The sequence below is a fragment of the Dama dama genome, chromosome X, assembly GCF_033118175.1.
Source record: "Dama dama isolate Ldn47 chromosome X, ASM3311817v1, whole genome shotgun sequence".
NCBI classification, from domain to species: domain Eukaryota; kingdom Metazoa; phylum Chordata; class Mammalia; order Artiodactyla; family Cervidae; genus Dama; species Dama dama.
In genome coordinates this window covers 24,298,471-24,323,727 of record NC_083714.1, presented here as the reverse complement: position 1 = coordinate 24,323,727, position 25,257 = coordinate 24,298,471, and the positions used below count along the sequence as shown (strand labels likewise).

The window sequence follows — 25,257 nt, the reverse complement described above, 5'->3', positions numbered from 1 at the left end:
GCAAAGGAAAGTTTAAAGAATTTCACAATGAACACCAATATACCCCCCAGGTAGATTGTACAATTGACATCCTATCATTATATTCCAATAGCTTTATTGTATTCTAGCAGTACTAGAAATAGAAACAGGAAAAAGAAGTATCCCATTTACAATAGTGGAAAAGTTCTGTGTGAAACATCAACTGGCAAGACAAATGAGGACTCCCCAAATTCAGCTGTCCCTAGACAAAGGATCAGAAAGGAGCAACATTTTAGAAAAGTGATGTATTCTAGCCAAATGCCACGGAAAAACTGCGCCCCACCCCTCAACCATGCCACCCTGGGCAGACTGCCTCGAGGCTGCCATCTTATTTCTCCCACGCCGTTGCTCAGCAGAGACCACGTGAGGAGCCTGCCGCCCCTCCCTCTCCACTGGGATGGTGCGCAAGGAGACCCCTGAGGAGAGTCAGAACTTTCCCACTCATTAGTGTTAGTTCAGGAAGTGCACCGGTCTTGAAACTGAACAACTTTGGTTGACCTGCCGATGTCCCATAGGTATTATTATAAAAGAGTGAATAAACTCAGACTTTGGGAAACAAACATATCCATCGACAGTAGATCTTTTGAGGTGTTCTTTTTTTGGCGCTCACTAGGCTGCAAGAGGGGTTTCCCCTGAAGGGATTGGTCAGATTTGTTGTCAATTATCCTCGAAACCCAATAAGTCCACTGGAAATCCAACCTTGGTAGGCAGGACTTAACTCGACGGTTGGGCACTTGCCGCTTAGCGCGACCTCGTGAGCCCTGAGGTTTTGAGATCGAAGTAGATAGAACAACAAACAACAACCAACCCTATCATGCCTGTAGGACGGTGAGTGAAGTGGCTCCTTTGAGATTGGGTAACGCGGGGAGGGTTTCATGTCTGAACTTACTGACATGGACCTACTTTTTTGGCCAAGAGACCCTAAGTGGTGCCACATCTTTACTGAGGTTTTCAGTTATTCTATGTGTTGTACTTTCGTTCGTTATTCTCTAACTTTTAGAAGAGGGAGATTAGAGTTACAGCTTTTATTAATGTGCGGGATGGAGAATTAAAGGCAAAGTATGTGAGAGCGTATCTGTCCGAAAACTGCCGTTGGGAAAGTGATGACCAGAGGAGGACCCTCAACCGCCATTGGTCGGTAGCCCTGATGAGGTCACAATAGATGACCATTGGAGACCTGGCTCAAATCGCAAGTGAGCTCATATTTGGGAGAGCCCTCGAGATAGTCGCGGGACTGTTGGAGGGGAGCCTAGTTCTATGCATTCAAGCCAGCGGGGGCTCAAGCCATAGGAAAAAAAAATTTTTTTTTACCTTCCCGCTCTCTCTAAGCCATCGTAATTTGAGGTAGGATTTGAAAGGCTACATCAGACTTCCACTTGAAGATGTTTGTCTGAACAAATGTGTTTTTTCTCCCCCGAACTAGCTTTCAATGAAAGAAGAGAAATAAGAACAGATCCATAGCCAAAGGGAATCACAAGGGAAAGGTATGATTAGCGGGCCGAAATTGTGAGGATTTTCTTGAAGATAGGAAACAAATATGGTAAAATTAGTTGGGAAACCAGAGTCATTGAATCCATAAGGCCATAGAGAAATGGGAGAGGGCAGCTGTAAAACCAAACTCTCTGTTCTTTAACCTAGCTCCCAAATACAGACGATGTCACAATCACCTGGATCATTGGATGGAAGTGACGATGAAGCCCTCCCAGAAGGCAGTAAAAGTGAGGCATTTACTGGTGAGTAAACTTGTAACACTTTTAAGTCCAAATAATTGTTAAGAATATGTCTAGGGAGCTTGAGTCAATTACCAAGTTATTCCTGAGAAGATCAAGTATAATGAAACCTTTAATAAAAAAACTAATAGCAAGGTGGAAATCAGTTTACCAGAGAGGGATCAGGGGATGGTGATCAAGTGGGCATTTCTGCTTTTACTTTGTTGTGGTTGTTTTAGTGAGAATGAACTCATGTAATATTTTGACAAAAACTTTATAATAAAGTTTGATCATATTTAGTGTTGCTAATGGTGTACACAATCGGTGGTCATTCTGATGGTGGGTGTGTATCTGCAACATTCCTTAACGCTAATATATCTGTCTATCAAAATTTAAATATACCTTCTGCCTGACCCAATTCTATTTCTAATATATCCTCAGAAATACTTCTACACAGGCACAAAGGTCTGTGTTACAAGATATTCATTGTTTGTAGTAGCAACAATTGGAAGTAACCAAATGTTCCAAAATAGGGGAATGGTTACATAAAATGTGGCATGTTTTTATTATGAAAGAGTACGAAGCCCTTAAAAAGAATTAGATAGACCTTCATGTACTGTTATATTAGGCTTAAAAAGCAAATTGTAGAGCTATACATATAGTAATGACACCATTTAAAAAAAACACAAAGCTTTCTATTTGAATACATATATATATATACACATAAATACTGAGGAAAGCTATACATGAAACTTAGTGAACAGACACTTCCACTTTTTATCCTATATTCTTCTATACTTTGCATTTACAAAATGTTTGTGTGTCATTTGTATAAATAAACAAAACTGAAAGATAAGCATCAATAGAATAGAAATAGTTTATAGAACTTCCCAACCACTAATAGCTAAAAAAACAAAAAAGGAAATTCAGTCAGTCCAGCAAAAGTAAGGAAAAGGGAAAAAGAAACAATGAAGTGTGATAATTAGAATTTTTTTCTTAAATGACAGGAATATGTACACCCATAAACAGTTGTGCCTTGGTGTCCACTGGAGATTGGTTCCACAATCCTGTCTCCACACCCGCCTCCCTCCCCACCCCTATTCCCCCATATGCCCCCACCTCCCCCCCCACCCACTACCTCTGTAATCCCCAGATGTTCAAGTCTCTTATTAAAATTGTGTAAGTCTCATGTAAAATGGTGTAGTACAGTCTGAACTCCACATATGCTACTGTGAACTGGTAGATACAGAGGGCTGAATGTACTACGCTGCCCGTAAAAATGGTAAGGTGAATTCTATGAGTACTGACACAGAAAAATGTCCATGTTATAACATTAAGTGAAATAAATAGTCACAGAACAATTCACACAGTGCGATCTATTTTTTTTAAAGCAAAACTCTGTAAATAGCTAAATATATAGAAAAAATATATTTAATTAGAAAACCGTTAACTAAAGTTACCTTTGAGGATTGGAAGAAGCTGTCACCTTTTTTTGTAGTCAAAGATTGTTGAGACTTGGACATCGCTAATTTAGTACAACTGATCATATTACTCTCTTCCCTGCTTGAAGCCCTTCAGTGGGCTACCCATGACCTAAATGGATTGAATCCAAACCCTGGAGCATGACGTTCAAAGTTCACCATGATCTGAACCCTACCTGATTGTCTTCATCTCCTACCATCCTATCGCATGCCAGTAGCACAGCATGTCATGCTTGCATTTGCTTAAATGCGCCCTTCTTTTCCTCATACTTCCATGTCTTTGTACACATTGTTGCCTTTTTCAGTTAACCTGTACGTTTCTAGATGGCACCATTGTGATATGACAAATTAAGTGCAGATTTGTATAATAACAATTCCAAGTCCCCATTTTGTGGACTATGGAAAGTCTATTCTTCCACCAGGTTGGAGGGCGATTCCTCAAGCTCTGGAATAGTTTTGGGGAATCCTCAAGTAATGCATAAATATTAAAAAAATCAGTCCTAGTTGTCATTTGTCATCTCTGCCAGGTATTCATTCTCTAAACTGCTATGCTAACATTCAACTGATCACCGCTTGCTGTCTTTATACTTTTTAAAACTTTTTATTATATAATTTTAATATATACAAAATAATATATGTGACATGTAATTTATGGAGTATAATAAAACAAACATCCAAGAACCCATCATCAGCTTAAGAACTAGAACACTACCACTGCTTTTTTTTTTTTTAAACGGGACTTTTTTTAAAAATAAATATTTATTTTTGGCTGTGCTGGGTCTTTGTTGCTGAGTCTGGGTTTTCTCCAGTTGCGGAGAACTGGGGCTACTCTAGTTGAGGGGCTTGGGCTCCTCACCACAGTGGCTTCTCTTGTTGCAGGGCACAGGCTCTAGGGCCCTCGGGTTTCAGTAGTTGTGGCTTGGGGACTCCAGACCAGGCTCAGTAATTGTGGAAATCTTAACCACTAGACAGCCTGGGAAGTTCCTACTAGAACATTACCAATGCTTTTGAATCTACCTAGATTCTCCTCCCCCTTGCTTCCCCTAAAGCAATCCCCTATCATGGATTTTGTGTTTATTATTTTCTTTCCATATTTTATTTTTATCACATTATATATCCATGAGTTTTCTTATTTTTGAGCTTTAAAAGAAGTATCATTGTATGTATTCATCTGTGATTTGCTTCTTTTCTTGTAACATTCCTATGATTTATGGATGTAGCTACAATTTATTTTTTAACACTGTAGTATTTTCTTGTGTGAATATACCACGTTTAGTCATTCTGTTGAAGAATATTCTCTTGCCATTCTTTGAAATCTGTGTCACAGGTGATACAGACTAGGAACAGAAAATCCTTAGCATGTTTTAAATCCTTTTGTCCTTTGTGCCACCACTAAACATTCTCCATATGCATCTTTTTTAGCACTTGGCATATTTAAGAGCAAGGATCAGCAATTTTTTTTTTCTGTAAAGGACTAGGTAGGAAATATTTTAGGCTCTGCGGGCCATATGGTCTGCTGCAGCTACTGAACTCTGTTGTTTTAGCATAAAAGCAGCCACAGAAAATATGTAGATGAATGAGTATGGCAGTGTTCCAATAAAACGTTCTTTATAGACAGGCAGCTGGCTGAGTTTGGTCCACTGGCCATCATTTCCCAAACCCTGCTCAAGTTCAGCTGTATTCCTGTAGCATTGTCCACTATCATGGCTATAACGTGCATCTGTATCATCTCATTTCTTTTTCATTATCTTATTTCCCATGCCTCATCACACCCTCATCCTGCCCTTTGTGATTCTGAGCTCCTGTAGCTAATGATGAGGCCAACTTTTAAGTCCAATTCCTAAATGAGTGTGACTCAAAGCAAGAATTATTATCAGTAGCCACAGCTGCAACAGCAAGTAGGGTACAGAAGTAAGGCCCAGTACTAAGAGGCCTAGGAATTGCTATACCAGATTTGAGGCTGGGATGCTGCCTTGATTTCTCTCCTGAGCATTCTGGGGTTTCCAGTTAGGACTAAAGCTATTCCCTGAAAACTAGTTTCCTTGCAATTTCCTGAATATGCCTTATTCTCTCTCACCTTCAGGATTTAAAGTGAAAGTGAAAGTTGCTCAGTTGTGTTTGACTCTTTGCCATCCTATGGACTATATATAGTCCGTGGAATTCTTCAGGCCAGAATACGGAAATGGGTAGCCTTTCCCTTCTCCAGGGGATCTTCCCAACCCAGGGATCAAACCCAGGTCTCCCGCATTACAGGCAGATTTTTTACTAGCTGAGCCATGAGGGAAGCCCAGTGTGCTCCCTATTTTCCTTCTTTGTGCCCTCTGCTCATTCACACTCCCTTTGCCTGGCTAATTCCCACTTCCCTCTGAGATTTACTTTCTCTGAAAGCTACTCTTAACTCCCCAGCCCAACCCTTTCTCCACCCCACCACACCCTACCTTCCTAAGATGTGCAGAGGTCTCTCCTCTGTGTTCCTTTTCCAGTTCAGTCCCTCAGTCGTGTCCAATTCTTTGCAACTGCATGGACTGCAGCACACCAGGCTTCTGTGTCCATCACCAACTCCCAGAGTTTACTCAAACTCATGTCCATCAAGTCGGTGATGCCATCCAACCATCTCATCCTCTGTCGTCCCCCTCTCCTCCTGCCTTCAATCTTTCCCAGCATCAGGGTCTCTTCCAATGAGTCAATTCTTCACATCAAGTGGCCAAAGTATTGGAGCTTCAGCTTCTGCAGCAGCCCTTCCAATGAATAATCAGGATTGATTTCCTTTAGAGTGACTGCTTTGATCCCCTTGCTGTCCAAGAGACTCTGAAGAGTCTTCTCCAACACCACACTTCAAAAGCATCAATTCTTCTGTGCTTAGCTTCCTTTATTGTCCAACTCTCACTTCCACGTGTGACTACTGGAAAAACCATAGCTTTGACTAGATGGGCCTTTCTCAGCAAAGTAATATCACTGCTCTTTAATATGCTATCTAGGTTGGTCATAGCTTTTCTTTCAAGGAGCAAGCGTCTTTTCATTTCATGGCTGCAGTCACCATCTGCAGTGATTTTGGAGCCCAAGAAAATGAAGTATATCACTGTTTCCATTGTTGCCCCATTTATCTACCATGAAGTGATGGGACCAAATGCCATGATCTTTGTTTTTTGAATGTTGAATTTTAAGCCAGCTGTTTCACTGTCCTCTTTCACTTTCATCGAGGCCCTTTAGTCCCTCTTCGCTTTCTGCCATAGGGTGGTATCATCTGCATATCTGAGGTTATTGATATTTCTCATGGCAGTCTTGATTCCAGTTTGTGCTTCATCCAGCCTGGCATTTTGCATGATGTACTCTGCATACAAGTTAAATAAGGTGATAATATACATCCTTGATGTACTCCTTTTCTAATTTGGAACTAGTTCATTGTTCCATGTCCAATTCTAACTGTTGCTTCCTGACCTACATACAGATTTCTCAAGAGGCAGGTAAGGTGGTCTGGTATTCTCCATCTCTTTAAGAATGTCCCACAGTTTGTTGTGATCCACACAACCAAAGGCTTTAACATAGTCAATAAAGCAAAAGTAAATGTTTTTTCTGGAATTCTCTTGCTTTTTCTCTGATCCGGTGGATGTTGGCAATTTGATCTTTGGTTCCTCTGCCTTTTCTAAAACCAGCTTGAATTATCTGGAAGTTCTTGGTTCATGTATTGTTGAAGCCTAGCTTGGAGAATTCTGAGCATTACTTTGCTAGCGTGTTCGATGATGGCAGTTGTGCGGTAGTTTGAACATTCTTTGGCATTTCCTTTCTTTGGGATTGAAATGAAAACTGACCTTTTCCAGTCCTGTGGCCACTGCTGAGGTTTCCAAATTTGCTGGCATATTGAGGGCAGCACTTTCACAGCATCATCTTTTGCTCATCAATAGCTCAGCTGGAATTCCATCACCCTCTACTAGCTTTGTTTGCAGTGATGCTTCCTAAGGCCCACTTGACTTCACATTCCAGGATGTCTGACTCTAGGTGAGTCTATCACACCATCATGGTTATCTGAGTCATGAAGATCTTTTTTGTACAGTTCTGTGTATTCTTGCCACCTCCTCTTAATATCTTCTGCTTCTGTTAGGTCCATACCATTTCTGTCCTTTATTGTGCCCATCTTTGTGTGAAATGTTCCCTTGCTATCTCTAATTTTCTTGAAGAGATCTCTAGTCTTTCCCATTCTATTGTTTTCCTCTATTTCTTTGCATTGATCACTTAGGAAGGCTTTCTTATCTCTCCTTGCTATTGTTTGGAACTCTGCATTCAGATGGATATATCTTTCCTTTTCTCCTTTGCCTTTTGCTTCTCTTTTTTTCTCAGCTATTTGTAAGGACTCCTCAGACAACCATTTTGCTTTTTTGCATTTCTTTTTCTTGGGGATGGTTTTGATCACCGCCTCCTGTACAGTGTCACAAACCTCTGTCCATATTTCTTCAGGCACTCTATCAGATCTATTCCCTTGAATCTATTTGTCACTTCCACTGTATAATTGTAAGGGACTGTGTTCCCATTACCAGCCTTTATCCACTCTGTCCTATAATTGTCTGCCTCACCCACTAGGCCAGTTGAGAACTGTTTGAGGGCAAGGGTTGTCTTTGTATACTCAGTGACTGGATCATAACTGGTCCTGAGACAAGGTTTGTTCAGTATATGCCTGGATTTGACTAGGAGAAGGAGCTGGATTCAGTCTCCAGTGAAGATCACCACTGGCTGAGGTTCCAGCCAGGGGATGGACTGACTTTCTAGAGCCAAATTGCCACTCTCTCCTTGAATGTGCATTGCTTGCTGCTGTGTTCTGTGTACTTGATGATAGCCTGCACTAAATCCAAGAAGCTTGCTCTCCTTTTGGGCACTGTGATTTGGCTCATCTCAATAAAAGAGTTGTTTCATTATTCCTCATTTTTTTTTTGTCCTGGTGAGTGGGGCTCTGGACATTTTTTCCCAACTTGTCTATACTTGAAACAATTTTATGGCATATCTCCTTACTAAATTATAAACTATGGGAAGTACTGTATTTGGAGTTAGAGAAAAGCTGGATTTGGTTAAGTCTGCTTTTTTGGGCTTCCCTGGTGGCTCAGATGCTAAAGAATCCACCTGCAGTACGGGAGACCCGGGTTGGATCCCTGGGTTGGGAAGATCTGCTGGAGAAGAGAATGGCTACCACTCCAGTATTCTTGCCTGGAGAATTCCATGGACAGGGGAACCTGGCAGGCTATAGTCTATGGGATCACAAAGAGTCCCACATGACTGAGAGACTTAAATGTCAGTATTCAAATGTTTGTGACTTTGGCAAGTCATTTTAACCTCCTTCCACAAGCCTGTTTCTCATCTGTAAAATTCGGATGGCACTTGACCTATCTCACAGTGTGGTTATGAGGATAAAATAAGATTGTGTGTGAAAGTGCTTTGGAAAACTGTAAAATCAACTGCAAATGGAATTTTGTATTAGTTCTGTACTCCCTTCTGAGATCTAGCACCATGCCTTGCCCAGAGTAGTTTGCTCAATACATTTTTGTTGAATGACCAAATGAATTGGCAAGAGAGATAATGCTATCTGTGGGAATAAAGGACATTTAATAGAATCAGAAAAAACAGATCATTTGGCAATAGAAACATCCATATGGTGAGTGATAATTCAGAAGTCGGGCATTTATGGATAGCTCCAAACCCACATTCCCAATGTCTGCTCTTTGTTTTGCTTATTTTAAAAAGATGAATTTTCTTTTAACATGATTTTGGCAGCTGAGATAAGCTGTTAATTTTGACTTGAAGCTAAATATTCAGTCCTTTCAAAGCAGGGTTGGCCCCAGGCAATACTGTGAGGTCAGCAAAATGTACTCTCAGAAATCTTTCCTCCCTTGATGGTAACTTTTCCTCCTACCCACACTGCAGGGCCTACACAGAGTTCTGTTTACCTCCAAGCACTGAAGACTTTTGTATTATCCTTTGTTTCTAAGAAGCATTCACCTAAAAGGGTCAGGAACTAAGTCTCTCTGGTTAATTTGCATTTGAAAGAAGGATTCCTAGAGAAGGCGACTATTTTTATCAAAAGGAATGAATAAATAGTTGTGAAATTTCAGGCATTAAAAGAAATACTAAGGGTTATCAGCCTTATTCAGATCACCATGGTACTTCACCTACTGCTGTGGTCTCAATCCTGGAGTTATTTAGAATCACCCAGAGAACTTCTTTAAAATACTGATAATTGAGATTTAATTCCATTGGACTAGGTTCAAGCAGTCCAGTTGCTCAGTTGTGTCCGACTCTTTGCGACCTCATGGACTGCAGCACACCAGGCCTCCCTGTCCATCACCAACTCCTGGAACTTGCTCAAACTCATGTCCATCGAGTCAGCAATGCCAGCCAACCATCTCATTGTCTGTGGTCCCTTTCTCCTGCCTTCAATCTTTCCCAGCTTCAGGGTCTTTTCCAGTGAGTCAGTTCTTTGCATCAGGTGGGCAAAGTATTGGAGCTTCAGCTTCTGCAGCAGTCCTTCCAATGAATATTCAGGATTGATTTCTTTAGGATTGACTGGTTTGATCTCCTTGCAGTCCAAGGGACTCTCAAGAGTCTTCTCCAACACCACAGTTCAAAAGCATCAATTCTTCTGCACTCAGCTTTCTTTATAGTCCAACTCGCACATCCAAACATGAAAAGTGAAAGTGAAAGTCACTCAGTCGTGTCTGACTCTTTGCAACCCCATGGACTACACAGTCCATGGAATTCTTCAGGTCAGAATACTGGACTGGGTAGCCTTTCCTTTCTCCAGGGGATCTTCCCAACTCAGGTCTCCCGCATTGCAGGCGGATTCTTTACCAGCTGAGCCACCACATGACTACTGGAAAAATCTTAGCTTTGACTAGACGGACCTTTGTCGGCAAAGGAATGTCTCTGCTTTTTAATATGCTATCTAGGTTGGTCATAGCTTTTCTTTCAAGGAGCAAGCGTCTTTTCATTTCATGGCTGCAGTCACCATCTGCAGTGATTTTGGAGCCCAAGAAAATAAAGTATGTCACTATTTCCATTTTTATCCCATCTATTTGCCATGAAGTGATGGGATCAGATGCCATGCCAGATCTTCATTTTTTGAATGTTGAATTTTAAGCCAGCTGTTTCACTCTCCTCTTTCACTTTCATCAAGAGGCCCTTTAGTCCTTCTTCGATTTCTGCCATAAGGGTGCTGTTATCTACATATCTGAGGTTATTGATGTTTCTCCTGGTAGTCTTGATTCCTGCTTGTGCTTCATCCAGCCTGGCATTTCGCATGATGTACACTGCATATAATTTAAATAAGCAAGGTGACAATATTCAGCCTCAGTGTACTCCTTTCCCAATTTGGAACCAGTCTGTTGTTCCATGTCCAGTTCTAACTGTTGCTTCTTGACCTCATACAGATTTCTCAGGTGGCAGGTCAGGTGGTCTGGTATGCCCATCTCTTTAAGAATTTTCCACAGTTTAAAAAAAAAAGAAGAATTTTCCACAGTTTATTATGATCCACACAGTCAAAGGCTTTAACATAGTCAATAAAACAGAAGTACATGTTTTTCTGGAATTCTCTTGCTTTTTCAGTGATCCAGTAGATGTTGGCAATTTGATCTCTGGTTCCTCTGCCATTTCTAAATCCAGCTTGAACATCTGGAAGTTCTTGGTTCACATACTGTTAAAGCCTAGCTTGGAGAATTTTGAGCATTACTTTGCCAGCATGTGAGATAAGTGTAATTGCGCAGTAGTTTGAATATTCTTTGGCATTGCCTTTCTTTGGGATTTGAATGAAAACTGACCTTTTCCAGTCCTGTGGCCACTGCTGAGGTTTCCAAATTTGCTGGCATATTGAGTACAGCACTATAACAGCATCATCTTTTAGGATTTTCAATAGCTCAGCTGGAGTTCCATCAACTCCACTAACTTTGTTCATAGTGATGCTTCCTAAGGACTACGTTCAGACCTGGGCATGGGTGTTTTTTGGGAACCCGATTTAAACCTAAATTGGCCCTGCTCTTGAGAGAAGGAAAAGCTGAATGCCATTGTAAGATTAAACCTTAAAGTAGGATGGAGGTAGAAAGACTCAACTCCATAATAAGCAAGTGCTTGGCAGCACCAAAGGAAGAAGTAGTCTGTGACTGATTTGTCCCCCACTCCCAAACCCCCAGAGGAAACTGCCTGGCCCTATTAGTCCTTAAATCTACTTTCCAGATGGTTCACAGGTAGGACAGCACATAAAATTTCTGAAACAAGGGGATAAATTTACTCCAAGTCAGTAAATCTTCAGTTGATAACTTTAGAAATGATATAACACAGAAATGATCTTGTTTATTTATTTTTTGATCTTGTTTTAAAACATGAGATCTGTGTCATTTATTTACATTTTACTGAACATCATAGATTCAGCATTTGTAATTAAGTTCCTTGCTTTATAAAGCAGTTCCAGGATGGGCAAAGTGTGAATACACAATGTATAGTTGGAGCATCATTGCTTAAGCTTTGGCCTCCTCAGTCATCCCCCAGCAGTCCCTTGCTGCTGATAGCATAAGAAAGCCCTTATTATGATAAAATTTTTACTATGTCACCACTGCTTGGTTTGACGCATCTGTATTTCTCTCCTTCAAAGACGGTCCTTCAGAAAAATGGATAGAGAACATGTACCACTTTTCCCCAGAAGTTGTCTTTTTTGGACAGATTCTTAAAAAAGGCTTGCTGCAGAAACATGTTTCTAGGCAAGCACTGTCTGCTGTTTTTAAGGAAAATCCCACCCATAAATAACAAGGCTTCAAAGAGTAACTATTCACTGACAAGCCCCTCCTCAGAGATGTCTAGAGAAGAACCCAAACCAAGCACCCTGGGGAATCCCCGTGATCAAAAAAGGAAAACTGCTTACACTCTGCCTATTTAGAGAGATGCCTACAGAGAAAGAGGGATGGACATTAGAGAGTCCTGTCTTTATTTGTATCTCTTCCTTTATGCATATATTTACCTTTATAAATAGCTACAGATTTATTTATTTACTTGATTAAAAGAAGGCCAGTAATACTTCATCTGGGGGTATTAACTAATGTTTCTAAGGTATGAGTTGAACTTACAAGATGAAAGATTCTGTGTATGGAATATGTGTACAGTGCCCAATTGGGTTTAATCTGATAATGCCATAAATGTATGGTGTCTACATTGCACAGTTTTATTATTGTGGTTTCATTGAGTTAACCATGAAAAATGTATTTTACTGTTGAGAATGTCTTTAGTACTTGTTGACAAACATTTCAGTAGACACCCAGGTGGCCCTAGAGGTAAAGAATCCACCTGCCAGTGCAGGCGACACAGGAGACATGGGTTTGAGTCCTGGGTTGGGAAGATCCCCTGGAGGAGGAAATGGCAACCCACTCCAGTATTCTTGCCTGGGAAGTCCCATGGACAGAGGAGCCTGGTGGGCTATAGTCCATTGGAGTCACAAAGAGTTGGACACCACTGAACACGCACACATGATTGTATGTTTTGGTTAGCCCCAATTAGTTGATTCTTGACGTCAAAGATGTTTTACAAAGCAACGTGGGTTTTTCTTCCTTTTAAATTGGTCCAAAGTTCCAAAAAGACACAAAGTTCTAGTCTTCATACATTACACAGTAATATCTAAGTTGGTTTGTGCCACAAAACGTAAATGTTAAATTTTTTAAATTACATAAATTACATATTCATACTAAGATGTGCTAAATATGTAAGAATCGACCTGGACAAAATAAGTTAAGGTTGTAAAATGTCAAAAGGAAGATTTTTATTAATCAAAAAGAAAAAATATTTTCCTCTAAATCTCACTTAAAGATATTTTGTGGAAAACTTAACTAGTAGGTTAGCTACTGGGTCATTCAAAGTGAGCCTAGAGCTCAGGAGCCAAGGATCTGTGCTTTTAGAGCTAACATGTAACACGGAAGACTGAAGGGCTTAGATAACCACGTCAGATTGGGAGCTATTATTACAACCACATAGTTGAATATTAACAGGACTCGGCTATCCTGTATATTAGCACAAAAGTTTATCTTTGGCACTAAGATTTGTAATTTTTTAAATAGCTAACACTTCCCTATATTCCTTCTAAGGAATATAATTACATGAAGTAGAACATAGCCTACTTTTTTTTTTTTTTGGTCTTAAAAGGTCCCTGGTTAAACTGCAAATCCTCCTAGAAAGGATACCACTTTGGGCTATTATCAGTTGGCCCATCCATATAACCTTCTAAGGAATATAACTACATAAATGAGAATGACCTTTACCATTAAGTCCTGAAAATTGGCCAGTTAATCTTCCCTTACGAAGACATGGTGTTATTTTATTCTCATTCAATGAAATATTCAACTCAGTATTTACTCTGCATTTACAGTTGTTCAGCACCGTGTGAAATGTGAGACACAATAAGGGAGGGTTTAATATTTTGGGACACCTTCCCTGGCCTTAAGTGCTTACATGTCTCATATTGGGCAGGAAGAACAACATGGCACATTCAAAACAAATAGGAGCCCATCTTTCCCCTTTGAGGCCTCTTCTCTCTCTCTCTGTGGTCCTGGGCCCTAAGTTCCATTAGAGCCTGGCTTTCAGCCTATTGTCATCAAACCGCACAAAGCTGGATAGTGGCCCAAGGTGGTACCTCTTCTAGGAGGATTTGCTTTTTAATGAAGGACTTTTTAAGACAATAAAAAATAAAAAGTGGAACTGTGTAAACAAAATTAGAAAACTGATTTATTCTTAGGATTCTGATTTGTCTATCTCAAACTATACAATACAAACTGCTTTTATTCCCTCACAATCCCCTTACTACCCGGCTTTTAAAAGCCCAGTTTGGTCTCTATACTGTCTACTTTGGCCTACAGGGTAGACTCCAAAATTTTTTACTTCACCTGCCAGGCATCCTTGAGCCTCATCTTTCTTACTTCCAACCAGACATACTACTTTTCAGCCTCACTGCATTTTTCATATTTCCATAAACAGGCCCGGTCCTTGCACAACTCCCTGTTTTGCCCCTGTTTCCACTGCTCAGGGTGCCTTTCAGTCCTCTCCCCTGTCTTTGTGGCAACTCCCTCTTTGAGACCCAGCATCAACCTCAATTCTTCCATGAAGCTCAAACTATTGCAGACTTCTCTCAAATGTCTTTCACCTGTTCCCACAGCACTTTGTACGTTATAAAACTGTTACAGAAACTAATTTTGAAACTCTTCTCCCACTGCTTCTCAATGACAGGACCTGGTATTGTGTCTGGCATACAGTGTTTCAGTGCATGCTCCTTGAATGTTTCTGCGGTTAGGAAGAGCAACAGGTTGTCAGATTTAGTTTTCTTTGCCAGGTTCTCCTACCTCCCCTCCTCCAATACCCTCGGGTTAAATAAAAACTCCCAACAGGGGATTTACATGGCTTATTGTTGTTAATGTAACCAAATTTAAAGGTTTGTTTTTAGGATTAATGTTTTAAAATTTGGGCTTGTGTACTATATTGGTAGAAAACATTGACTTTTACCGATATTGTTCTCTTAAAATGCCTGGAGAAATAACATGAACCAGGATTTCGTAAAAAGAAGTGGTTTTGTTTAGTCTGTAAATTACCGGGTTAACGGCTGATGGAAGCTGGAGCTGGGATTGGCCCTAGGAATTGTGCTAGAGGGACGTGTTAGTTACCTTCCCGTTCCTTGATCTTAGAATGTATTACCCTTTTAACTCTAGCCAGCCATCTTAGAGAATGCTCCCGGTAGGAAGGTAACAGGATTTGCATCTATGTTACTGAGAAAAGTATCAAAACTCAGTATTGAGTCAGCGGCGTCCTTGACATGAAAGAGAAACAATGTATATAGCTCAACTGAATGAAAAACTCATTTATCTTCTTTGTATCTAAGCTCTTTTTCTTTTCCTTTCCTGTCTTATCATGACATCCTCCCTAGCATCAGGCATAATGGCATGACTGTTTCCCTTCATTTCAAGTTACTCCTCTCGCCTTGCAACCCCTCCTTATTCTTTTATCTCTTTCAAAGTTTCTATTCTCCGTTCCTTTCCTTTTACTCCCTCCCTCCCTCTTATTTTCCCAGCTAGCTCACCCCGCCCCTCACCGTCACCACCTTCCCTCCCCTGCAGACTCCTTCCCGCTCCTTCTCCCGCCACCACCCCTCCCTGCCCGCCTCGCCTTCAGGAAGCTCCAATCCGGAGCTCCGAAGGTGTCTCGAAGGCCCGCCCCCTCCTTCCTGTCCCCTTCTCTGCCCCCCCTTCTCCCTACCCCCCCCCCCCAGTCCTGCAGACCTGGGGGCTTCGGGATCTGGGCGCTATGAAAAGTGTCTGCCCAGTCACTTCCGGTAAGGGCGTTGCGGCGCGAAGCTTCCCGCGGGACCTTTTAGGAGAGGGTGGGAGTTATCGGTGGGCCGGGGGAGGAGAGTGCCGCCTAGGAAGGGGAGCTGGAGAGGGAGGGGTAGGGAGAGCGAGCGCGAGGGCAGGAGCGCGAGCGTCTCCGGCGCCTCAGCGGCCCCTTTCCCACCGCCTCCCCCCGCGCCAGCTCCCCCGCCCCCCGGGCGCCTGCAGTGTTTCTCTCCACCCCCCTTTCGCAGACTTGACGCCGCTCCTCCCTCGGTGCCGCGTGACCGGAAGTGGCGCCATCTTTAGCCTCCTGTGCTATTGACAATAACAAGCTCCGGTTCTCTCCCCCTCCCCCCTCCCCCCAAGCACTGCATCTCCCCTCCCAGAGAGAGGGAGAAAAGGAGGAGGAGCTGCAGCCTCTCAGACTTACTGAGTCGCTCCTGCAGAAAGGGGGGAGAGAGACTGAAAAGCAGGGGAGGGGGACGGCACGGCCGTTTACCTGTCTGCCTCCTCATTCGCTCTCCCCCCTTGTTCTGCCTACTCCTGGTGTCAGCCTATCCTCCTTCCCAAACCCTCCCATTCCCCGGGTGGAGCCCCCCCTTCACTTTCCTTCTCGTCCTCTGTGTTTCTCCTCTCTTTATTCCCTTCCCCCTCTAGCATTGCCACCTTCTCTCCTACACGCACGCAGGCATATAAACGTAGGTTTTTGATGCTCGTCTGCCTGTTGACCCCGCTATTTTCATGTTTCCAACAGGTTTTTCTTCCCCCAATCCCTCAGCTGCTGCTGCTGCTCAAGAGGTCAGATCAGCCACTGATGGTAATACCAGCACCACTCCGCCCACCTCTGCCAAGAAGAGAAAGTTAAACAGCAGCAGCAGCAGTAGCGGCAGTAACAGTAGTAACGAGAGAGAAGACTTTGATTCCACCTCTTCCTCCTCTTCCACTCCTCCTTTACAACCCAGGGATTCGGCATCCCCTTCAACCTCGTCCTTCTCGTGCCTGGGGGTCCCAGTGACTGCTCCCAGCCACGTACCGATACAGAAGAAGCTACGTTTTGAAGATAACCTGGAGTTTGTAGGGTTTGATGCGAAGATGGCTGAGGAATCCTCCTCGTCCTCGTCCTCATCTTCACCAACTGCTGCAACATCTCAGCAGCAGCAACTTAAAAATAAGAGTATATTAATCTCTACTGTGGCTTCGGTGCATCACGCAAACGGCCTGGCCAAATCTTCCACCACCGTGTCTAGCTTTGCTAACAGCAAGCCTGGCTCTGCTAAGAAGTTAGTGATCAAGAACTTTAAAGGTAACCAGGGCCAAAATCCATGATCACGTACTCAGGATTTGACACTTGAGTGGTCACGTGCTCTATTTATGCTAATATGTTAAACAGTATAGAGGTGGCCTAATGTTTTATGCATAATCAATGAGGAGGAGGGAGGTCCTTTTTGGGTGGAGGGTTCATTTTCCGGGGGTGGTTAGTATCCTCCTGCTGAAGCATACACCAGGTATTTCTGTGCAGTATTTTGAGGTCTGTCTCAGCCTATTGTATCTGATCTGTTATTCTTCATAATATTGGCAACCGATATGATTGATCCGGATTTTACAGGTGAGAAATTTGTACTCTAAAAATGTTCATTTATTTCAGGTGCATAGTGAACCTTGGCACTGCTGGGATTTTTATTTTTATGCTTCAGTAGGCCATATTATCTAGTCTCTAGAAATTCAGGTAGCAATAGTGATCTTTTCATGTTCCAAGAAGACTTTTGTGTAGATTTATAATGTTGAATACTACATTCTTGGAACTCATGGGAGCAGTAGTTGGAGAAAAGTATTTATGATCTCTACATTTCTTTCCAAAGGTAGGGTTTGGAAGTGAAAAATACCGTGTATACACAGAAGTAGTAACTCTAGTAGTAGCTCATCTATTTTTTTTTATCATATCACTGAAATGGGTTTTAAAGTACTGACCTGCAGCTTTTAGGAGAATTTGTTCAAGTTTTTGAGGTATGTGATTGAGAGTATTATGAATGCATTGATGCAAATATAAAATCAGCAATTTTGCATAATGTAATTGAGCTACTTTTTAATCTATTGAGTGTGTTTAGGTTTCTCTGCCTGACTTTTTCAACACCCTAACTGGCAACTAATGCTAAAATGTTTATTAAGTGGAGAAGTGAAATGAATGAACTAAAGTAATACTGACCAGATCAGTGCCTTGTGACTAAATATTAGGATTGAGAAAATTAGATTCCCCATGATTGTATTTTCACCATTAGTGTAGAAATCAGGAATATGCTCTATTTTGTCTCAAGCAGAGGGTTATAGTGTTGTTTTTAACCTTTTCTTTTTCCTGTCACTCCACTCCCACCTCCAGGCTCTGAAGTGTTGTAATCTTTCTGATTTAATAGTAGACCTGTCTGAGTAAATATGAATTATAATTGACTAGTTTGTTCACTGTTTTACTTTAAATATATCAATTTAATAGCCAAGGATTTTTAAAGATATGAGCTATGACCCTAATTGCATTTGTATACTGGTTTCAGAGATTTTGTTTGGGTTTTTGTTTCTCCCCCTCCTAAAATAGAAACACATTATTAAGGTATCTGGATGTTCTAATAAAAAAAAATTGCTGGTCAAGGAAGTTTAAATTAAAGCCTGGATTAAGATGTTCCTGTTTATTCTGAAAGTGCTACATAGGTTCTGGAGTTATTAGAATGTTTTGATTTCTTTATATTTCATTCTGCTCATAAATGTAGTTTAAATTAAAACATGAATTAGGATGTTTCTCTCCATTTCTGTAGATGGTACATAAATATGGGAGTCAGACAGACCTGAATTAGAATCCCAGTTTTGCTATTGACCATCTGTGGTGACCTTGGGCAAACTTTAGTAAATGAGTCTTCCAGCCTCAGTTTCCTTAGTTGCAAAATAAGGATAATAATACCATCCTTAGGACATTATTAGGAAGATTAAGATGTTTATAAAGTACTTTGTACATAGCAGGCATTCAGTATTTTAAATCTCAGATACAAAATTCATGTTGACTTAGGTTTTACACATGTTGGAATAGGATCAGGATTAGTTTTTATCTGTCATTTTCAGATTTTTGCCTTTTGAAGCAATTCAAACAATAGAAAAAAACTCTCACCTTCCGTTTTAATAGGGGAGATAAAATGACTTGCACAGTGTTCTGGCATTTGAAATTTTATTACTAAGCCTAAATATAATGGTTAATAATTAGGTATGATAATTATAAACATCACAATTTACCCTTGAAGAGCAATAATACTAGTAGTTTATGGATCCTTTTGTTAGTATATCTTGCATGTTATTCTGATTATCAAACCTTTTATTATATCATCTAGATAAGCCTAAATTACCAGAAAACTACACAGATGAAACATGGCAGAAACTGAAAGAAGCAGTGGAAGCTATCCAGAATAGTACTTCAATTAAGTACAATTTAGAAGAACTCTATCAGGTATGTATAGGTGTGGATAACCAGATTTGGTAAGCATAAATTGAGATGCAGTGCATATGGAGTTTGCTTTCTGAAATGGGTGCTTATGTAGATTTTTGGTTCCCTTCTAGTTCCAATTTCTTGATTAATGCATGCACTGTTTTATAAACAGACCATATATTCTGACATCAACTATGGCTACAGTCTTATTGGTATAAATTGGGCTTATCTTGGACCCTTCTAATTAGGATTTACAGTTTGGAGTACCTTGGTATAGTAAGTTTTACCTGTAATAGAAACCTATAGCTTGGATCCCAAAGATAATTTCTGGTGACATTTTCTATTGTGATACTTCTTGCTAAGTGGTATTACCTATAGGAAAGGCCTCAAGAAATGCTGTATACTTTATTCTACCTCTTTCCTCTTGGCATGCTCTTGTCGTTTATTTCTCTTCTTTATGTTTGTCGTATCTCTTGACCTACAAGACACACCTTAGCCCCCAAAACAAGCAGCAGGTTGTTCATCAACTTGGTCTGAGGTTCAGATTTGTTTCTTTTGCTTAACAAATTGATCTGTCCTTGAAATGTTTAACTTAAAAATACAGTTACAGATTTAGACTTCTTGTTACCAAGATACTTTGCCCTACTGTATTTTTGCCACAACCAATTCAAGAAGTTACTTTCCATTATAGTGTTAGCAGTTTCATATTTTAAAAAAGTGCTGCAATGGCTTGAGTTTTTGTATTAATGAGTACCTTGTAAGAAATTATGTTGGTTCAGTTTATTAAAATTTGTATTTTTCATCTATTCATTTTAGTTGTGGAAGTAGTATGGTGATGGACAAATAGTGGATCAGGAGTCAAGACAAAGGGATCTAGTTTTGGCTGTATTAGCCTGTGATCTTGGGCAAGGTATTAAACCTCTCTCAGCTTCTGTTTCCTCCTCTGTAAACAGGGGGAAGAACTGCTGTATCTATTTCACCAAGTTGCCTATAAGGCTCAAATAAGATGTTTGTGAAAAATACCGTGAAGCACTATGATAGAAATATAAGTTGATGTTATCACTAGTTCTTTCATAAGCCACAGTATGATTTTTTTACTTAGAGTGTGTCAATTGAGATCACCAGTTTCTGTTGCTATTTAAATAAAATGTATCAGCACATGCCAAACTCTCAGAATGGTGCCCACTGCACAGTAATCATGCTGTGTGGTATACACACGTGTCAGGTAAGAGGAGTAGTGCTAAGGTATTACTAAGGCCAAGCCCACCTCCTTTGGCTGTGTTGGTACATTACACATGTGGGTCCTGAGTTGTACAATAATAAATGTGGAATTGCAGTTAGACTTGAAGTGGTTATGTGGTCCAGTGTTTTCTCTTCATGCAGTGTCTGTGATAGCCTACAAAGTAGGGTTATCTCGTTTAAGCATTATAGAAATGCTTTGTGAACTAGATAAGGTAGTAGTTGTTATCCCCATTCTATGAAGAAATGAAGTCTCAAAGGGACTCTGCACTGGAGAGCATATTGGCAGAGCAGGGGACTTAAACTGAGATACCCAAATTTTTAGTCCAGTGCACGCACTCCACATGCCTCTGTAGTGCAGTGTTTGAAGCAAATAGTCTTACTTTAGGGGAAAGAAAGTCTGTCATCAGAGAAGGTAATTTTTGTTCATACATGCATGTATATGGTGTTTCTTTGGAGATGCTGGCATACAGCTTTAATTTCAGTAATGTGTTATGTATTTCATGTTTATAACATTTAGTTTCTAGTTTTTAATTTTATTTTTTAATTGGTGGAAAATTGCTTTACAAGGTCGTGTTGGTTTCTGCTGTACAACACAAATCAGTCATAATTATATATCCATATATATATATATATATTCCTCTCCCTCTTGAGTGTCCCTCCCCTCCCCTCATCCCACCCCTCTGGGTCATGACAAAAGGCCAGACAGGGCTCCCTGTGTTATATAGCAACTTCCCACTATCTTATCTATTTTACGCATGATACTGTACATATGTCAATGCTACTTTCTCAATTCATCTCACCCTCACCTTCCCCTACTGTGTCTATAAGTCCATTCTCTACTAGGTTCATCCACTACCGTTTTTCTAGGTTCTGTATAAGTGCCTTAATATACGATACTTGTTTTTATCTTTGTGATGATTGTAGTTGTTAATGAACTCTATTTGCTGTACTTTGAATATTTTTCTGGAGCATGTGGGTTAAAAACTATTTTTCCTGATAAATTTTTTTTTTTTTTTGGCCATGCAGTGTGGTTTTTGGGATCTTAGTTTCCTGACTAGGGATTGAACCCGCGCCCCCTACAGTGGAAGCACGGAGTCTTAACCCCTGGACTGCCAAGGACGTCCCTTTTCCTGATACATTGTTTCTGTTAAATCTCTTTATGTTTCAGGAGCTCATAGCTCACATTTTTGTGTGTTTTTCCTTTCTTATGCTTCAGAATTTCTACCTGGTGTTGTTCAGTTGCATTTCTTTAGCCTAAAATCAGTTATAACTTTTTACTGTTAGCATTTTTATAATACTTTACTACTTCTGCTATAATAAATTTAAAAGCATTTGTTTCTAGCTCTTTTGTTGTTTTTTACCTTAATTTTGTAAATGCTCCTTTGGATTGTTCTCAGAAAGATTATATTGAGATGTTCAAGTTCAAAAAAGAGGATAAAAAAGTTAAATTGTTTCATACCATCTGGATTTCAGGTGCTTGTTGCATTTTTGAGTGGTTGTTTCATTTTTGAGTGGTTGAAATGTAATTTAAAAGTACTCTCCTAAAATTGAAACAATATAGAAATATGTAGCATACCAAACAAAAGTTCTCCAAACTCCTCATTCCCCGCCTCTCTCTCTATCCTTGATGTAAATACTTATTTGGCATATGTCTATGCAGAACTTTTTTCTATGAATGAAAAACCATTTTGCTTTAAAGCTTCAGCATGGAAGTCTTCCCTAGTGTAGATTGCATATACTTCCTCTTAAGTTTTTAATTTCTAGAAAAGAACTTGCTGTTCTGAGTATATTTGCAGTAAGTAAATATCATCTTTTAAAAGTGATTCAAAGTGAGACTTATCTTTCCTCCACAACCTTGAAATCCTATAAGAGTGAGGCAGTGGTTCATGTTGTTTTGGTTTGGATATTTTTGTTTGTTTGTTTTTTAATATTTATTTATTCTTCATTGTGGCATGTGAACTCTTAGTTGCAGCATATGAGATATAATTCCCTGACCAGGGATTAAATTTGGGCCCTCTGCATTGGAAACACGGAGTCTTAGCCACTGGACCACCTGGGAAGTCTCTGCTAGTTTAATTTTGATTGACAACAGATAGGAGTATAGTTAAATGCACTGACTTTTGAGTTGATCAGCCTGCCTTAGATTAGAGATCTGCAACTCATGATAACTTTGGGTCTGTTACTTCTCTAAGCCTTGGTTTTCTCATTTGCAAAACAGGGAGACTAACACTACCTGTATGGCGTGGTTATAAATAAATACTGCGAAAAAGTACTTAAATACACAGCCTGCTATATGTCTGTGTCATCGATGATGATAATGATAATAAGTAGTATTTGAGTCTTTAAAAAAAGATATCTTTATTTTGAGATTACATTTTATTATACAGCTCTAAAGCCACACATATTTTTAAATTCTAAATCCACACTAGGCCAGAACAGCTGGCTCATAAATAGATTACATTCCGAAGGTGCATCAGATCCATGGCTGATTCATGTCAATGTATGACAAAAACCACTACAATATTGTAAAGTAATTAGCCTCCAACTAATAAAAAAAAAAAAAAAGGAAAGAAACCATCATTAGCCAAACTGAAAAATGATAGAAAAAGAGAACTGTCTAGGAACAGTGTCCCTCTGCACTTCTCAAGAATGTGTCTTGTTTTTACATGTGGTATCTTAATAGTTGAAATCTTGGTTTTAGTGTGTGACTTTTACTAAGTAATATTTTAAGTAATGGGATTATTTTCCTCATGTTCTCAGCCTTGTGTGAGTAGCTGTGTAGTGTTGTTGGGGTTTTTTTTTATAATTTTATTTATTTTTGGCTGTGCTGGGTCTTCATTGCAGTGCAGAAGTTTCTCTTGTGGCGAGCGGGGGCTTCTCTAGTTGGAATGCTCAGGCTTCTCACTAAGGCGGCTTCTCTTGTGGAGGACATGCTCAAAAGTTGTGGCGCATGGGCTTAGTTGCTCCATGGCATGTGGAATATTCCTGAATCAGGGATGGAAGCTGTGTCTCCTGCATTGGCAGGCAGATTCTTTACCACTGAGCCACCAGGGCAGCCCCTGTGTAGTGTTTTTAAATCAGCTGCCTCTTTTGAAGCTGGCTGGTTATTTCTGTATGAAAGTGTTACATTTATTCTTGATATAAATGTCTAGTTCTTATCTTTGAAGATTAGTTCCTACTTCAGATCTGATGAAAATAATTCATTAATAATGGGAACTCTTGTTTGGTTTGCTGCTTGTGAAATAAATATTAAATAACGAGCCAATTAGTGATTGTAAATGAATCAATTAGTGATGTATTAATCTAGTGGATGGCCACAATACTAGAAAGAAATAGTACATCCATCCAAGTATAGTTTATTTCCCATTGTAAAATGGGGTTTCGTAAGTAGTCATTGGATATGGGCGACTAGGAAGATTCTTAGCAGATGTGATTATTGTATTCTGTGTTGATAACTAGCTATTGTGTTCTGTGAGTTTAACTGTTGATATTTTTAAGCTTAGTCTGTCACATTACTATTACTACTGTTTTTACTGCATTGTTAATACTATCCCTGCTATTTACCCAACTACAAATTCTTAGTCCTTGATAATTTGTCTTATTTAAGGTGTTTTTACTGGATGTAAAAAGAAAAATAATTTAGGTTTCATTATTTGGCTTCCTTCCTGCAATTCTCAGTTTTTTATATATTCTGATCATTTTATTTTAGCCATTTTTACTAGACATAAAAAGACATAATTTGGGTTTTATTGCTATATCAGTTGAAAAGTTTTGTGATGTGGTTTTTCTTTCTCTATTTAAGCATATGGTTTGAAAAAGAAGCCCCAACTCATTAGATCAGCGACCAGAGTTCAGCACCCTGGAGGGAATTGAATCTTTAAGTGTCTCTTGTTGCTGAATCAGAAAATTTTCTAGATTTCCTCCCTTACCATTAATTTTTGCATTCTTTGTATTTTTTATCCTTATTTCAATCCTCATTTTTTAAATTCTAGTCTTAACCTCATTTCCACTCTTCGTCCTAAATGGAAGCTTATGTGCCTTTGCTGTTTCTTAAATCTTGTATTCCATAAAGCATCTAATTTCAGGAACTATAGTTTTGCATTTCATTTGCTACACATTTATATTTTCTTTGGAGTATTATTTGTTTGTTTTTCTTCAGATAAACATGTTTCTGATGCAACTTGGAGGGAAGAGGCTGGGATTTGGAACAATAAAAGTTAAAACCTTATTAAAATATTCTTATTTTATAGCTGACACCTGCAAAAAGGATTTAAGGCAGCATATTTAACCAGTAGTGATTGGGAGCTTAAATAAAAAGATAGTTTTTATTTAAGAGTCTTATAGAATTATCTAGATTGTTTACTATAGTTACCTGTGAAATGAGGTTATATTAGTAATAATTATACCAGATCAAACTTCCAAGGATTTCCAGAGTGTTTAATGAAGTGTAAAATAATACATTTCTAAAATTCCTTTTCAAAGATCTGGAATAAAATAGAGTTTACCTCAAACTCCTAAGTGGTGATTTAACTCTTATTTGTATTTCTATCCCAGCATCTAACAGGATAGAGTTCTTAGTAAACACCCCATTCTTCTTGAGTCAGTGACTGTTTACTATGTGCAAAGCTAGACAAATGCCATGGACATATAGAGATCACTTAGTCCTTGCCCCTGAGGTCTTTATATTCTAGTAGGCTCATGAAGTTAGTAGTTCATGACCAGCATTTTTTTAAAGAAGTAAAATAGAAAATATCGGAGTAGGTCACGTATAGTAATGGTAAGTGCAGGTTCATGAAGATACTGTTTTGTTTACATAAATTAATTTTATGTGCAATGGATTGTGACATAAAATGTATTTTACTGTGGCTTGTCAAAAACTTCTGGAAGCCACTGTTTTAGGCACACATGATTGTTCCAAACAAACCTTGCTTGAAAGTGAAGAAAGAGTATTTAGATCACGGGGTGTATGGAAGATTATAAACAGACATGAGAGTAAATAATGGTAATATTGAACCTTG

At 39.6% G+C, this 25,257-nt stretch overlaps 1 protein-coding gene across 4 annotated transcripts in view; it reads left to right on the top strand.

Annotated features, from left to right (window-relative positions):
• The first annotated feature begins 1,657 nt into the window (after positions 1-1,657).
• Positions 1,658-25,257, top strand: part of CUL4B (cullin 4B) — a 44,011-nt gene continuing 20,411 nt past the window's right edge. For 2 of the 4 annotated variants that reach the window (XM_061137275.1, XM_061137274.1), the window contains exons 1-3: positions 1,658-1,751; positions 16,292-16,840; positions 18,903-19,018. In XM_061137275.1, the coding sequence (XP_060993258.1) occupies positions 1,673-1,751; positions 16,292-16,840; positions 18,903-19,018 (744 nt within the window). In that variant the 5' untranslated portion in view covers positions 1,658-1,672. Of the gene's footprint in view, positions 1,752-15,422; positions 15,540-16,291; positions 16,841-18,902; positions 19,019-25,257 lie in introns of those variants that run through there. The other 2 variants (XM_061137276.1, XM_061137277.1) reach the window with 2 other exon arrangements.